The sequence below is a fragment of the Sinocyclocheilus anshuiensis genome, unplaced genomic scaffold, assembly GCF_001515605.1.
Source record: "Sinocyclocheilus anshuiensis isolate Anshui unplaced genomic scaffold, SAMN03320099.WGS_v1.1 scaffold54, whole genome shotgun sequence".
NCBI classification, from domain to species: Eukaryota; Metazoa; Chordata; class Actinopteri; order Cypriniformes; family Cyprinidae; genus Sinocyclocheilus; species Sinocyclocheilus anshuiensis.
In genome coordinates, this window is record NW_015547654.1 from 1480570 (window position 1) to 1498546 (window position 17977).

The window sequence follows — 17977 nt, forward strand, 5'->3', positions numbered from 1 at the left end:
TTGCGTTTATACAACAGTTCGACGGAACATGTGTGTAATTAAACAAGAAACAACGGAGTGCCTAATAAAACCCTCTTTTGCGCGGACCTACTTCCTTCCGCCACGGATTCAAAGCTCAAGTTGACAGTTAAACATGCGTCACTTTTAGAATTCGTATCAAGGGCATGTGCTGCTTCAGTTAGGTTATTAGTGAGAAATAATGAGGTTATAAGAGAGAAACAATGCGGCAAGACGTGCATCCAAATGAGAGAGAGAGAGACCGCGAAGCTAGACGTTTCTTCTTATATTAACTAACGTACTCTACGATTAGCTCAGTGAATAATAAAAAAAAAACACAGACCCGGCTAGAACAGTGATACAAAATTGTGAAAGGGCGTTCCTGTAGCGATACCTGTACAATATCTCACGGTTCTCAACCAATCAGATTTGAGAACCAGAACGAACTGTTTTATATATATATATATATATATATATATATATATACACACACACACACACATAATAAATACAGTACACACACATATATTATGTAAACAAAAACTGTTATTTTGGATGCGATTAATCAGCTAGACGTTTCTTCTTATATTAACTAACGTACTCTACGATTAGCTCAGTGAATAATAAAAAAAAAACACAGACCCTGCTAGAACAGTGATACAAAATTGTGAAAGGGCGTTCCTGTAGCGATACCTGTACAATATCTCACGGTTCTCAACCAATCAGATTTGAGAACCAGAACGAACTGTTGTATAAAGTGTGACAACTGACATTTACATGCATTTTATGTAAGCAGTCTATTATACCGTTATAAAAATCTCACTGATTTACATTACAAACTATCAGAATTTCATCTTACTTTTTAGCCATATAAGAATAAGCAACTGGAACAAATTGCATATTTTTGCTCAGTTTGGGCCTAATAGAATAAAACTGAGAGAAACTACATTTTTTTTCTTCCTCAAGCATGAGCAGCATCTTTGCTAAATTTTTCATTTCTTTAAAAAACACATCTTACTGACACCATTCACATGCACTGTATTATACTATATGAGCCATAAAAGCATCAGTGACACATATGCAAACTTTTACTTTTTTTATATTTTAGGTAAAGGCTCAATCAGCTTTTTCACTTCAGAAATTAGATTTTTTTTTCTGACTATTATTTCATATGTCAGGCTTTTTACAGTGATTTCACATAATTCTCACAGCTGTTCTTTCACTACAATAATTCTATAGATGTTCAGACTGCTTTGTAAAAGCATATGAAATGTTTTGACAGTGCTAAGTGCAAACTCAAAACAGGACTGCATGTTTGAGCGTTTATGGTAATGCACATCCGCAGTAATACTGTTGCAGATCCCATAACACATGCTGACTAAATGACCCTCTGAAGTGTATCTTTAACACTTACCAGTTGGGCCGAGGGCATCCTATCCTCCTAGACGTGTCTTTACAGATTAGCAGGCAGTTGCAAGGACATCTAACATACTTCTTTCCTGTTGGTGGATTTTTTATAGGCTGTTAAAAAACAGACAAATCATGTTTCAGACGGGACCATGTAATAATATGCATGCCTTAATATAATAAATCTTCCTTATGATTCTGAATTTGCTTAACTGCTCTTGCTTAAGCATTCTTCTGCAAGAAACCAACAACTCTTTATGTAATAATTCTATTATTATAGGGACTAGACTAGTCTGGCAACCTTAATGAATCTAGACAGAGCAACCTTTTAATACATCTTATTGAGGTCAGGTCTGCATAGGAATTTATGAAATCTGAATCGAGCTGAAGGTTCAGTGTAATGCAACACATACTGTACTGTATATACACTAAACCAATCTAAAATAGAGCTGTGTGAAGCCCTTTAAAATCAAACAAAATGGGAAACAAAACATCATGATTTTTGCTGTTATGTGAATCAGGTGACTCTGCAGTTCAGATTAAGCATCCACTGTTCATGTGAAGTGTTTCTCATGCAGACAATTCAATTACACTGAAATTCAACCCGCTTGAGCACACAACACTTATGGGTATGTACGTGGATCCTTCATCCCAAACACAATTACTTGTAGGCTCTATGAGGCAGTGAGGACTATATTGTGGACTAAACTGATCCATTATTCACTGATAAACTTCACCTCCACTAAAGCTTGTGTCTAGTCTGCATTCACGCCCAGATTCAAAACTTGTGTTCTTAACAGCTGCAAATACTTTTGTGACTCTAACGTTTTTGAATCTGAATATCAACGCAGCAAAGACATCAAGCTCAGCAGAGGGGAAATGTCAAAAGAGACTAAAGAGACAGAAGAGAGCAAATTTGAGCTGTTTATGGTTGTCAGCCTATAACCCTATTCGCACAGGATTAGTATTATCTGGGGACCTTGTGTGATTTTGAAATTAAATTAGTTACAATCCTATTCAAAAGTTTGAGGTCAATAAGATTTGTAATATTCTTGAAAGAAGTCTTATATGTTCACCAAGGCTGCATTTATTTTATAAAATACATCAAAAATAGAATTATTGTGAAATATTATTACAGTTTAATACAACTGTTTTCTATCTGAATATATTGTAAAATGTAATTTATTCCTGTGATGGTAAAGCTGAATTTACAGCATCATTACTTCTACTACAGACTTTAGTGTCACAAGATCCTTCAAAAATAATTATAAATAAAATAAATAAATAAACTAATTATAAATAAAACATGCTGATTTGCTTCTCAAGAAACATTTCTTATTATTATTTATGTTAAAACATTATTGTTGTGCTGCTTAATATTTTTGTGGACACCACAATACATTTTTTTCCAGGATTCTTTGACGAATAGAAAGTTCAAAAGAAAAGCTTTTCTTTGAAAATAGAAATATTTTTAGTACTGCAAGTCTTTACTATAATTTTTGATCAATTTAATGCCTCCTTGCTAAACAGAAGTATTCATTTCTTTCAAAAAGAAATCTTACTGACCCCAAACCTTTGAAGGATATAGTGTATATTCCATTAAAGTATTTAATTCACTGGATTAGTGAAATGTAGGCCTTACCACATGGTTCTTTAATATTATTCGTCATTGAATTTTTGGTATATACTACAATACCATAAAATTTTACCATAAAAGTATGCATTAACTTACAGGCTTTTAAAGGGATAGTTCACCCAAAAATTTGTCACCCAAAATTTTTTGTCATTAATTAATTAATTGCGCTCAAAAAGTATTCTGGTAGCTTCGTAAAATTACGGTTGAACCCCTGATGTCACATGGATTATTTGACCGATCTCCTTGCTACGTTTCTGGACCTTGATCGTGGTAGTACCCTTGCTGTCTATGGGAGGGTCAGAGAGCTGTCAGAATGCATCAAAAATATCTTAATTTGTGTTCCGAAGATGAACGAAGGTCTTACGGGTTTAGAACGACATGAGGGTGAGTAAATAATGACAGAATTTACATTTTTGGGTGAACTATCCCTTTAATCATACTGCCCACCCCTAAAAAAAGGAAGGAGCCAGATGAAGGACTAAAGCTGTGCATGACTAAGCTGAAGCCACAGTTGGGGGTCTCTTACCGTGGCCTCATTGCAGACGGTGCACTTCACCACGTGCTGATGGAGCTTGCCATCCAGAGTTATAAGAGACTGGCACACTCGACGCAATCTAAAATAGAGCTGTGTGAAGCCCTTTAAAATCAAACAAAATGGGAAACAAAACATCATGATTTTTGCTGTTATGTGAATCAGGTGACTCTGCAGTTCAGATTAAGCATCCACTGTTCATGTGAAGTGTTTCTCATGCAGACAATTCAATTACACTGAAATTCAACCCGCTTGAGCACACAACACTTATGGGTATGTACGTGGATCCTTCATCCCAAACACAATTACTTGTAGGCTCTATGAGGCAGTGAGGACTATATTGTGGACTAAACTGATCCATTATTCACTGATAAACTTCACCTCCACTAAAGCTTGTGTCTAGTCTGCATTCACGCCCAGATTCAAAACTTGTGTTCTTAACAGCTGCAAATACTTTTGTGACTCTAACGTTTTTGAATCTGAATATCAACGCAGCAAAGACATCAAGCTCAGCAGAGGGGAAATGTCAAAAGAGACTAAAGAGACAGAAGAGAGCAAATTTGAGCTGTTTATGGTTGTCAGCCTATAACCCTATTCGCACAGGATTAGTATTATCTGGGGACCTTGTGTGATTTTGAAATTAAATTAGTTACAATCCTATTCAAAAGTTTGAGGTCAATAAGATTTGTAATATTCTTGAAAGAAGTCTTATATGTTCACCAAGGCTGCATTTATTTTATAAAATACATCAAAAATAGAATTATTGTGAAATATTATTACAGTTTAATACAACTGTTTTCTATCTGAATATATTGTAAAATGTAATTTATTCCTGTGATGGTAAAGCTGATTTAGCTGCATCATTACTTCTACTACAGACTTTAGTGTCACAAGATCCTTCAAAAATAATTATAAATAAAATAAATAAATAAACTAATTATAAATAAAACATGCTGATTTGCTTCTCAAGAAACATTTCTTATTATTATTTATGTTAAAACATTATTGTTGTGCTGCTTAATATTTTTGTGGACACCACAATACATTTTTTTCCAGGATTCTTTGACGAATAGAAAGTTCAAAAGAAAAGCTTTTCTTTGAAAATAGAAATATTTTTAGTACTGCAAGTCTTTACTATAATTTTTGATCAATTTAATGCCTCCTTGCTAAACAGAAGTATTCATTTCTTTCAAAAAGAAATCTTACTGACCCCAAACCTTTGAAGGATATAGTGTATATTCCATTAAAGTATTTAATTCACTGGATTAGTGAAATGTAGGCCTTACCACATGGTTCTTTAATATTATTCGTCATTGAATTTTTGGTATATACTACAATACCATAAAATTTTACCATAAAAGTATGCATTAACTTACAGGCTTTTAAAGGGATAGTTCACCCAAAAATTTGTCACCCAAAATTTTTTGTCATTAATTAATTAATTGCGCTCAAAAAGTATTCTGGTAGCTTCGTAAAATTACGGTTGAACCCCTGATGTCACATGGATTATTTGACCGATCTCCTTGCTACGTTTCTGGACCTTGATCGTGGTAGTACCCTTGCTGTCTATGGGAGGGTCAGAGAGCTGTCAGAATGCATCAAAAATATCTTAATTTGTGTTCCGAAGATGAACGAAGGTCTTACGGGTTTAGAACGACATGAGGGTGAGTAAATAATGACAGAATTTACATTTTTGGGTGAACTATCCCTTTAATCATACTGCCCACCCCTAAAAAAAGGAAGGAGCCAGATGAAGGACTAAAGCTGTGCATGACTAAGCTGAAGCCACAGTTGGGGGTCTCTTACCGTGGCCTCATTGCAGACGGTGCACTTCACCACGTGCTGATGGAGCTTGCCATCCAGAGTTATAAGAGACTGGCACACTCGACAGTTAATGACAGGAACTCCCCCTGCATCTGGACTGGCGATGGCAGTGTAGGGCGGAGGTAATTCAGCTGCAGAGGGACAGAAACCAGCATGCAGTCTGTCAGTGTTGCATGACTACTATATTAATGATACTACACGCTTAAAATTAAAGGTTTCAAAAGGTGTTTTAGCAGTGATGCCATAATAGAACCATTTTTGGTTCTCCAAAGAACCTTTCAGTGAGCAGTTCTCAAAAGAACCAGTTTGTCTTAGTGTGAAGAACCCCTTTCCACTATAAAGAACCTTCTGTGCAATGGAAAGATTCCATGGATGTTAAAAGTTCTTCATGGAACTATAGATACCAATAAAAGAGTGTATTGTTTGTTACAGATTTTTATAAGCTAAGTTGAGTAGTGCAAGATACAGCAACAATTACATACTGTATTACCAGTTTGGGTAAGTTAATAATGTACAATCAGCCGGTCAATATTGCAAAATAAACCCAGACAGGGTGATCAGGTTTTGCATCACCCTTAAAAGAGGTTTATTTTGCCATAATGACCAGCTCAGTTCCATTACTCCATGTATTATTCCACATTATTACAAGGCTATTTATCAAATATATAAATAAAGGGCTTGAATTATTGATTTTAATTCAAATTATTTCATTACGTGAGCAGAAAGAGACCACAGAACAATAATAGACATGAAACTATAGCACAGTTATGCACTAATTTGTTTTCCTGACATAAAGGTCAGCAATTTAGCAGTCATTATACAACATATTTTACTTTGATTGACCAACAGAATGAAGTATTCTAGAGAGCCGTGTAATAAGCAATGATAATTATTTTGTTGAATAATAAAACCTCAGAAATTAATCAAACACTACAACTGCGTCTAGACCGTCCTTCTTGTCTTTAGAGCTAGAATCCACTAATATATGTCATATTTCTATTATAAATGTGTCTCGCTTTGAGTCCCATTCAACGGACCCAAAAATGCAGATTCATTGTGTTTAGCAATAAGTGCATCCTATTCACACTTTCAATTACTCCCTCACATCCATTGTACAGTAGCTGGGCCATCAGCCAAACCCTGCACTCAGTCTCCGCTTGTTTTCAATATCACTGAAAGAGTTCAGAGCTCAGCCACTGCTTATTCTCAGTGAAATTAAGACATGTTCCTCCTGCTGTCTGTCACTTATTCCGAGGTCACGCTGGCCAACGACACAGTCATATTGCAGCCATATTGAACATGTGACACCACAGCAAAAACAACTGACAGCAGCTCTGGCCCCATGACCTCCCTCAGCTGTCAGGGATCACCCATCTCTCTATGTGCTGCTGCAAGACACCAAACACACATACCTGATCTGAGAACGGAGATATTTTATCATATGTAAAACGTTCAAATATTGTCCTAATAAAGAAAAAAGTCCCTTGAGGATTAATAAAGTCAAATTGTTTTGATACTAATACTGAGAGAACAAGCTCTAAAATATATATAATAATGGAAAACTAGGTTGCACAAAAAAAACTTGATACAAGTTCTTATTTTTTGCATTTTACTCCAAATGTTATATAATATGATCCCATTTCAAATATCATTAAAATTAAAGTAACCGAGTACAAAATTGAAAATGTGTAAATTGTTGCTAGGATTTTGAAATGTTTTTGAAAGATATGTCTTAGGCTGCAATTGTTTGATCAAAAATGCAGTAAAACAGTAATATTATGAAATTTTATTATAATATACAATAATTTTACATTTCAATTTTGAAATGTTATTTATTCCTGTGATGCAAAGCTGAATTTTGTCTTCAGTGTCACATGATCCTTCAGAAATCATTAAAATATGCTGATTTGCTGCTCAAGAAACATTTATTATTATTATCATAGTTGAAAACAGTTGTGCTACTTAATATTTTCTGAAAACCATGATACATTTTGTTTCCAGGACTCTTTGATGAACAGAAAGTTCAAAAGAACAGCATTTATTTAAAAAAAGAAATCTTCCATAACATTATAAATGTCTTAAATGTCACTTTGTTACATTGTAATGTAATCAATGTAATGCATCTTTGCTGAATAAATGTATTCATTTCTTTCAAAACAAAAAATCTTACTGACCTCAAACTTTTGAATGGTAGTGTATCATAAATGATGTATAGTGTGATTCAATGATTCAAAAACACCCTAAGGCTAAAGGAGTGTATTGTTTTCATTTTCTCATTTTAACAGCAAAGCATCCTATTAAACTAGTATGGTAGGAGTAATTTAAACCTATGGGCCTGTTCTACCTGCAAGCCTTTGCTGATGACATCAAGAACTTCAGCTGTCAGTCCTATGATGAGTTTGTATTTCTTCTCCCTTCACTTATATTCCTGTAGTATCATTTTAATGTTGCCATGAAATTGCTCTCCAGCCATTCTCTGACTGACAGCTTACGCTACTGCTCTTTCTCGTTTAGGAGGTTTGTTTCTTTGTTTCCATGTTGTTTAATGGGCTTTCTGCAGAAAAGACAAGGAAAGAACATGCACTCCTAAAAAATAAAGGTGCTTAAAATGTTCTTCACAGCAATGCCATAGAAGAACCATTTTTGGTTCCACAAAGAACCATTCAGTCAAAGGTTCTCACCCCTTAACTGTCACCGTCCCACCTGTGGGACGTTTGGCGCTCTTTCTTTTGTTGTATTTTTTCTCTATCAAATCTTTTAGTAATCATCATAAATCATATATCATTTGAAAGCTTAGAAGCCCAAGATCCTGTGAAAACCATTTCGAAATCAGACATTGCGTTACCATGGAAATGGTACTTTAAAATCTTTTGGCGGTCTCCTCCCCCTTAGTGGGCAGTGTCAAGTGTCATATTACAAAATGAATTACGGTCTTTTAAAATCAAAACCTTTTATAATCTTGACAAAAAACATATAATTGGAAAGGTCTGAGTCTCAGGATTCCATATTTTGAGATAGAAGTAATATTGACAGAGAAATCTAGACATTTGTGACAGAAAAATGCATTAAAAAAAATTCAATGGAGTTTGGATGGCACCCGGTGGCTGTTTGTGGTATAATGCCCTAAATAAAATCTCACAGGAACCTCAATTTTTTTCATATCAACTTCAAATTTGGAACATAACTTATTTAGACATAAGGCTATAATTTTATACCAATTTTAGAGTAAAACCTGATATGTAAAATATTTATTATATATAAAATAAAATAAAATTAATATAGTGCATTTTCTTCACAGTAAATTTAAACTACTATAACTTTTTGATACTTAAATTTTTTGATAAAATTCCACTTTTGCGATAATTTGCTGATTTTCTTCTTTAAAAAGAGACCAACCTTATGTCTGTATTCCAAAGTGTTCATAAATTACAACAATTTAAGTTTGGATAGTGCACCTGCATGCCTATTTTAAAAAATGGGGGGTGACAGTTAAAGGGTTAAAAATACTATGAAATACATACACTGTTATTTGGATTTTTTAATATTAAAAGTCTTACATTTTGGCAGAAACAGAATTTAAATGTCATGACTGATATAACATTTACTTTATACTTTTCGTTGGATTGGAAGGTCAGGCTGGGGTCAAGCAGAGCAGCTTTCAGCAAATAACATAGATCATTTACATGTATAGAACATTTGCATACTGTGCACAGTACACATACTGCAAAAAGTATGCTGCTAGTATACTATTCCAAACATACCCTTAACACACATTTTTTTTTTTAGAGCGGAAGACGTCGTAAAACTGTGACGTGAAACATGGTGACAGATATAAACCCAGAGGCCAGATGGAGGTTCTTCAAATCACCTTTGATTTTCTGTTTGTAGTCCTCTGGCCGGTGTAGGTACATGGCTGCGGCGTCCCCGTTCAGAGGGTCGATGGGGTTCGGGTAGGCCAGCAACTGTGGCAAAAACGACTCGAAGATATTGGTGAGATCTGAGAGGAGAGAGAAACAGAGGAAGTAGCCTTTAATATAGGAGCAGAGCAAAAGTCTTATGAGCCCTACGTGCAGCACAAAATGGAGGATTTGTGTTGAGTGACATGATTATGGCCTAATCTCCCTTTCGGTGTGGGGGCTGTGGACATAGATCTCTCTCTTTCTCTCTCGGTCTTTCTCCTTTTCTCTCATAGCCAGTACTGTATGTTCTAGCTGTCACTCTATTACACAAACACAACCTGGTTAATGGCACAAAAGCAGCCGAGTACATCTAAACCAAAAACGAGAATGTACAGTCAGCCGGTCATTATCACAAAATAAATCCCTGATGATCAGGAGGCACATATTAAAATAAAATAAAATAAAATAAAAAAATATATATATTTTTTTTTTATGGGTTTATTATGTGGGGGAAAAAGACCACAGGGTAATACAAAAATAAAATACACATAAAAAAATATATATCCAACTTAAAAGAATTTAAACAACTTACAAATTTATTAACAACCAATAAATTTATATACAACTATTCAAACACAAAACACAAAAAGTTCTTCAGATGTTAAAGGTTCTTTATGGAACCATTTAGGCAAAAAGGTTCTTCTATGGCATCGTGAAGCACCTTTATTTTTAAGAGTGTGGCGTAAACTGAACCTGCTTGAACCTATGTCCCCATCACACAAAAACAGCTGTGTCATGAACAAGTACTGTGCAACTTTGCTTTTTTTAAAGGTGAATAATTTCTGCACCACTAGCAGCACCAAACTAAACATAAAAAATAATTGAATAAACAGTCCTTTCCAAACTCACGCCATTGGTTTAATGTTGCTGTGTCAGGATGATCAAACAAACAATTCAATGTTGTGAGACGCAGTGTTGAAAACATTATTAGCCTTTAAAGGTGGGGTAAGAGATTTCTGGTAGCCAATGTTGACATTTGAAATCACCAAAAACAAACACGCCCCTACCCCAAAAGGGTCTCGCCCCTATTTTGATAGCTCCGCCCCACACATACATACGCAACCCAGGCAACGATTAGTTCTGTGAAACAAAGCAAAACCAATGTTACACCGTGTCTACACCGGACGCGAGTGGCGCGGCGTGACAAAATACTATAGAACTCATTATAATCAGTGATGCTGTCTACACCATAGATATATCTATGGTCTACACTGGATGCGGCACGGTGTGACATGACAAATTCCCGACAGAAAACTGCTGCTGCGTTCTATTCATGACGTATTGACACAAATTAAAAATTTATTTAACCGCAGACACGGTGTTACTCACCTATTGAGAAGAAACAAAGCAACCTCGGCGTCTGATCACAGGCCTTCCGCTCCTTGAGTTCTCTCCAGCGCTGGAAAGCTGATCCGATATTTACACGGGTCCTACTTCTTGCCTTAAGCCTTCTTTTGTTCCGCAGCAATTTACAGCAACAAAAGTTTTTTATCTCTATCTTTGTCGCTCCGCTCGGCTAATGTCCTTCCTGTGCACTGAACGCTCTCTCCTCCACATCATGAGTAGACACGCCCCTTACTGCTGATTGGCTACAAGTTTGTTTTGCTAGTTGGCCCGAATCAGTTTTCTAAAGCGTTTTTGAACAATCACTTACCCCACCTTTAAGGAACAAAAATCACTTCTCTGTATTGTTTTCAGTAGAGTAAAAAAATTAGTCTGAAGTTGCTGCTGTCTCACGTTCTTGGTAGTTGTGTACATTGTAGTAGGGGTTCATGCTGACAGTTCATAAGCAGATATCCTTATGCCTCACACACTAATATAGCAGATATTATATATATTAAAGGGGTCATATGATGCTTTTTTAAAGATCATTATTTGGTTTATTTGGTGTAACAGAATATGTTGACATGCTTTAATGTTCAAAAAACACATTATTTTTCAAATACTGTACATTATTGTAGGTCCTCTATGCCCCGCCTCTCTCAAACGCTTCGTTTTCAACAAAGTCCCTCCTTCCGACAAGCGCAGTCTGCTCTGATTGGCCAGCTGACCCAGTGCATTGTGATTGGCCGAACACCGCAAGCACTCGTCGGAAATGTAACGCCCCTTACCATAATCGCGAGCTTCATCTTTCAAAATAAATGTAAAGACAGAGCCCGAAAGGGGAACAGAGTCGCGAGGAAAACTTGAAATCGCATCATATGACCCCTTTAATATGGCAGATGGAAAGCACAGGTCTCATTTCTCTGACACCATCCTGCACTGTTTGTAAGATGAGAGGCCTTTTCCCAACCCTGGGTCCTGCAGACAGCTGTTGTTGCAACTCCCTCTCTGTCCGTCTTACTATCATGTTTAAAATAACGGAGAGGTTGTGCACCCCATGTGTAGCAGAGATTAGCATGCATTGACAATAGTGAATATGAGAGTGTACATAAGTCAGTAAACGTGTTCTAGTTTTTCCCCTTAATCTATAATCTGCAGCTGTATTAATAATGTGCAAAACTGCATTATTTTACACTGAAATTACACTTTTGGCTGGATGTAAGCACTATTCTGTATCACCACACTACAATGTACAGTTTGAAAAATGGATATTCAGGATCATGTGCACTGCTGTGAAAGAAAGGTGTGCGCTTGATTTATAAAACAAGACCAAACGAGTACATCACTGCAAAACTGCAAATCTCAATAATCTTTGCAAGCCAAAATTGTAATTGACAACAAAATTTGATTACTTGCCCAGGCCTAAGGCAAAGTTGATCCAGTCCTCCTGCCCATCCCTAGACCTCCAAGAGTTTCAGTCAACTAATATTTGTTTATCTTGTGAGATGCTTGCAGAAATTACATGACATTACCAGAGGAGAGAGCAATATTCGGTCTGGTTTTCACCTCGGAGGACTGATCACATAACACTAAAATAAAACCCATTCAGTGAATGTCATGCAGACAAGGTCAAAGCTTTCTTATCCTTTGTTCTACTCAGTCTAACAGCACAGAGCATGGTTAAAGACCTTGCAGACTAACTTTCGCAGTTCTACTCTTATAAGGTTTGCTGCACACAGGTATTTCCAATAAATGTAGCTTTGGCTTCCAAATGCAACTGCAGAATAAACTTCAGTCTCAGCAATGTTGTGCACAGACTCCAGTCCAGCTCAGCAGTTCCTCCCCCAACAGGACAGGCTAATCCCTCTCAAAGACTCAGTGGGTGAACGCTCGTGGTCAAAAAAAAAAGCCAAAGAAACTGTAATCCAGGGGTTTGAAATACTAGGCCAGATAATAATGCTAGAGTACATAGTTTAGCACACACAGTTTATGCTGTCCACATCACCTGATCATGGTACTTCATGGTAATAAAGCCATTATGAATAATGAGATGAAGTGTAAGCGGATCATTACAGTAAAAATTTAAATCTTTTTCGGCTAATCAGGAAGTGCAATATGGGTAGATTTACAAAAGAGCAAATATGGGTTGACAGACTGTTTAGTAGAGAGACATTTGGTCAATTTGGGATTACAAGTCATTCCTTTGTTTTCAAATATTTCAATGAATTTCAAATATGTATTAGAAGTTAATAAAAGCGTGTTTACATCCCAGAATCACTATAATTAAATAGTATTAGCTTATATCACATAGGTTATATGTCAGTATTATATTGCCTCTTTTCTTCTCAGTATCTTCCAATAAAAAACTCTATTCATTTTCTATGTCTGTTTAGTGGGTCCATGTGGAAATCTGATGCCCACTTTTACCATGAATGTGTCCTTAAACAGGGTCCTCATTTCTTCAGTTCACATCACAAAACTGGTTTTACTATTAAACATGTAAAGAAATGTATAGTATATAAAATATAATAGTATGTCAAATTATATACCATCAAATGGGCTTTGCTACTTATTCATACTTGCAAAAGGTGGAACTGTCCAATTTTTGGCATCCTCACTTGGATTTGATGTCTCATTACAGCCTGGCAATCAAATACACAACCAATTATTCATGATTAGAGGAAACGAAAGTAAAAGTCTGGAAATCAGTCATTGAAAATCCCATATTGATTGACCACTACGCTGTGTGGAGGACCTGCCTCATGTCTGTGGTGGCTCTGCTAATAATCCCTGAGAAAAAGCATTATGGTTACTTTTTATTTTAAGGTGTCGTCATTACCGTGTAATTACACAAATAAGTACTGAGTAACATTAATTAACAACATACACTTACGATTAGCTGCGTGTAATTATGCATAATGTACTGTTGTTTCCATAGTAGGCCTAAGTATGTAACATTGACACTAAAATATAGTGTCACCAAGTAGCAAACTAAGGACTTATATAAAACATACCTTCAAAAACAAAAAACTGCACACTCTTCACACAGCCTATGTGCAAACCAAAAACGTTTGTATTTAGGCTACAAAGTGAATTGACATCTTGTGTCTCCTCTTTGTTGTTTACTACAAGCAGTATGTCTTATGTAGGAATAAATAAGTGTTTTATGACTTATAATGTTTAATATGTTTATAGAATCTATATAATGTGGTCTGGGCCTATATGATAGGAACTGGCACTTATAGAGGTCTATGAATGTAAGCAAAACATCTCTAGCAAGCGAAATGTCAACTGCCTCATCTTAAATGCAGCGACCTCGAAATATCCATACAAATCTGCAGCCGGCTGAACCGGTGTTAGTCGACCGTCGTTTAATAACCGATAAATCAGATTGTTTAGCTACTAACTAGCTTAAAATTGTCCAAGAATGCAACATTTTGCACCCATCACATGAGGCTGCAATGGCACTATCAGGCAGATTGAGGCCCGTTCTTCTGGCACGACCATCTGAGCTGTTATTCCTTGTCGTCTGCAAACAATGTATCATATTAAACGGGCTGTAGGCTGCTACAGATCCCCGCTCACTACTATACGCCCTAAATGATTCAGCACTCCTCCGTCAGTCACAATGCACATTTACCTCTCGGGCTCAGGTCCTGCAGGTACGGCGGAGCAGTGGGCGTGACATTCCCCGAGTTCGGTGCTGACAACAGCGGGGATCGTTCATCCATACCATCGGAGGCCATTATATCAGCAGGTCAGCACGGAAAAACAAACAGCAGCAGCGGCGAATGGTGGTGGGCTCTGTTCGCTGCTCTGGAGAGGGGCACTGAGACTCTGAGCTCCAGGCAGGTCAGTGGAGAGGCGGAGTCAAACACGTAAGCGGGAGGATGAGAAATCACTGCTGGAGTGGATGGGATCTCCCTCCCTTCTGCAGCTGTTGCCTGATAGTCTTTCCCGCAGGCATGTGCACACATAGACATCAAAGGGGGCTTGAGCACCTGCCCTTTTTCTTCCCCAAGAGAAAGTGCCCTTTTTTCTGGGGAGATTTTTTTTTAAATAAATGAATATTTGTATATATGTGTGCGTGTGCGTTTCTGTTTGCGCACAGCTTTCCCTGTCAAAATGTCAGGTCGGGTCGGGAAATGTTGAGACTTTCTCCCCTCCTCGTTTCCGCAGCACAGCAGTGTAGCACACATTGATCGGCACATGCGCATCACTGACAGACAGAGAGCCACAAAAGCGAAGCCCTCCCTCCCTTTCAGTGTTGGGAGTAATGCGTTACAAAAGTAATGTATTACAGTAACGTATTACTTTTTCCTGTAACGCAGTAGTGTAAGGCACATCTGTAATGTATTACAGAATGGAAGTAACTTGCACAACACTGCTCCCTTTACAGTTGTGTTTGTCTTGATGTGGAGGTGAGTGGTGATGAACAACAGACTACGCTACCGGTGCCTCGAATTTACAGCTAGTTATCCAAAAGACAAAAGGCAAATATGGTTAATTTGTCTTGCTAACATCCATGACTCATGAGAGAGCTACGGCAATAGGAAGTCTAGTATTTAGACCAGTGCAGTGCGCGTTCTTTCACTGCATGATTCAGTTTATTAAAATTCATTTAGAATGATCACAAAATCCAAGATATGGGGGCAGAAATGTATATATTTATATGATTTCATATAGTTAATTTCACATAGTTCATCAGTATCACGTGAAGACTGATGTTTTTTCACCAAAAAGCATGATTACAAATGTGATATTGATTTTTATACAGCAGTTCAATAAACAAGAATTGAATATTACGACACTTACTTTTAGACATAAAATACGTTTAGACTGTTTTTGCTCTATTTCGCAAACAAATATAATTCCAATTTGCGTCTCTGAGCAACATGACTCTGTTTTGTTCCTTAATGAATCAACTGTTTAAATGATTCGGTTCAATTGCAATGACTCGCTTATTAACAGTGTCTTTCTGCCACCTTCTGATAGTTTTAATTTCACATTTAAAATCTTTTTTTTTTTTTTTTTTTTTAATTTCAAATATCAGTAGGCCTATTCAACGTTTTATGTTTAAAATATCAAAACAGTATTAATGCATTTGTAACTGCAGGTTAAATGCATTCATGTCCTGCATTAAACAGTGTGTAAATGCATCTAAATGCCCCTTCTAATGCAGCTTCTGTGTTTTCTCTACATTGCAAAGATTAATTTTGTCAGTACTGATTTTATTTGCTTGGTAACAGCCCAAATGACTTAATATTCTAGTTGACTGATTCAATTTAAGAATTTGACTGAAAAGACGATGCACACTTTTAGAAAAAAGGGCTTTATAAAGGTAAAAATGCCCATAAAAGGTAAAAAAAAAAATCAATTTAAATTTATTGGAAAAAATTCATTTCTATCACTGCTGTGAACGGATCACCACGCAGAATATGAAGAATATCAAAAACTGTAGGAATCAGCTGTCCACTGTAGTCCTTAAGGTACCAGCACAATAACACACTCAGCAAAATATCGTCTAATTATCGTTATTGATAAAATCCCAGAAAAGATTGAGATATATTTTTTTGTCAATATCACACAGCCCTAACATATTTAACGTTTTGTTTAGAAAAAAAATTTAAATAATTATGAGAAGTGCCCTTTTTTCCACTTGAGCCCCTGCCCCTCAAAATGTCTGTGCACGTACCTGCTTTCCCGAGTTCATTAATTTGACCTTGTAACGGTGTATTTGCTCATCACGAAGAAAATGTTTAGGTTCTGTCCTGAAGCCCACTCCTTCATCGGTCATACTGGACGATAGTGCGAGAAGGAAAATTATTTGTACAGCCATTGCAGGAAATGTTCGTGTTCAGAATTTACAGAGCTGGGGCCAGTTGTATAAACATAGCCACTAAGACTTAAGTCTTAACTAGTCTTAAGAACTAGTTTGACCAACTAGCAGTTTACCAAATGATAATCAGTCTTACTTTTCAGAATCAAATTAGACCGATCTACCTTTTTATGTAACTGACTTTACAAATTTATGACCAGTTTCGAAGAAACATAAATAAATAAATGAAAGAATGAAAGAAGAAACGAATAATGAATGAATTTTAAGACTAGTCTAAGCAGTTTAGACAACTGGCACCCGATTCTATAATTCTGTGATTCTCCAATTCTTATAATTTAATATTTAATTCCATATATCCAAGCACAAAACTAAAAGAACAAAACTGGACACCTATAGGTCACTAAAGTGTCTGAAAAGTACTATAAAAATAATAATACAAAAAAAGATCAGAACATAATACAACGAAACAAATAAATAAAAAAAATAAAAAAATTGATATAGCCTACTTGTTTTAACTTTGTCGTTTTCTATTTTTAATGCCATTTTTATCATTCTTTGCCAATAATTTGATCTCATCCTAACAATATTTTGTTTATTGTTATTTGTAAAAGATATTTTAATTTTATACTACATGCATATCATTTTAAGACAAATTACCGCATGCTATGTTACCTAGCCTATCTTTTTAAGTGTTTTAAATTTTTTATGTAAAGGTATTAAAACCTGTATGTGCCCATGTATAATGTGTTTCCCATACATTAGGGGACTTCAAACTTATTTAGGCCAAGTACATTGTGTCGGATACGCACACACACACACACACACACACACACACACACACACAAAATGACTGGTAGTAAGTGTGTGTGTGTCAGAGAGAAAATAATATATGTGTGTGAGTGTGCATACATATATGCACACACACACATATACTCTGTTCTCTTGTAGGTACATTTTTCCTTAGGTAATGAGTCATGGTCTTAATAATAATAATAATAATAATAATAATAGATTATAGCATTGCATTCTGCATGTCCTATGATAATGTCTACATGTAGGCTATAAGTGTTTACATACGTTATTATAGTTTTGTTCATTTGCAAAGTAATTATTTGCAAAGTTTTTTTTCATTGCAAGCATTAAACACCAGTCATATTTGTTTTACATTACTACATGTTTTATTTAATTTTAACGGGAAGAGTCAATTAAACATAGCTGCTTTGTTGGGGGGGGGCTTATTGTTTAACGCATTTATTTTCGTATGACTGGTCTTATCACAGTCCTGTTGGTCCTACAATCCATCTAAGGCGAAGGATTTGTTCATTTATTTTATTAATTTTTATTACATTTCTCGTCGTTCGTCCAGTGGGCCTTGCTGACTTACTGAAAGATGTGGGTTACTGTATAAAAACAGGTCTGATGGCTTATTAATAATTAATATTCATGAGCGTTGGCCTTCG

At 36.1% G+C, this 17977-nt stretch overlaps 1 protein-coding gene across 2 annotated transcripts in view; it reads right to left on the bottom strand.

Moving 5' to 3' along the window:
• pip4p2 (phosphatidylinositol-4,5-bisphosphate 4-phosphatase 2) overlaps nucleotides 1–14590 on the bottom strand; it is a 33110-nt gene extending 18520 nt beyond the window's left edge. For both annotated transcript variants that reach the window (XM_016504374.1, XM_016504373.1), the window contains exons 1-3: nucleotides 14319–14590; nucleotides 5379–5527; nucleotides 1412–1518 (exon numbers count right to left, since the gene is read on the bottom strand). In XM_016504374.1, the coding sequence (XP_016359860.1) occupies nucleotides 1412–1518; nucleotides 5379–5527; nucleotides 14319–14424 (362 nt within the window). In that variant the 5' untranslated portion in view covers nucleotides 14425–14590. The remainder of the gene's footprint in view (nucleotides 1–1411; nucleotides 1519–5378; nucleotides 5528–14318) is intronic.
• Nucleotides 14591–17977: the final 3387 nt, after the last annotated feature.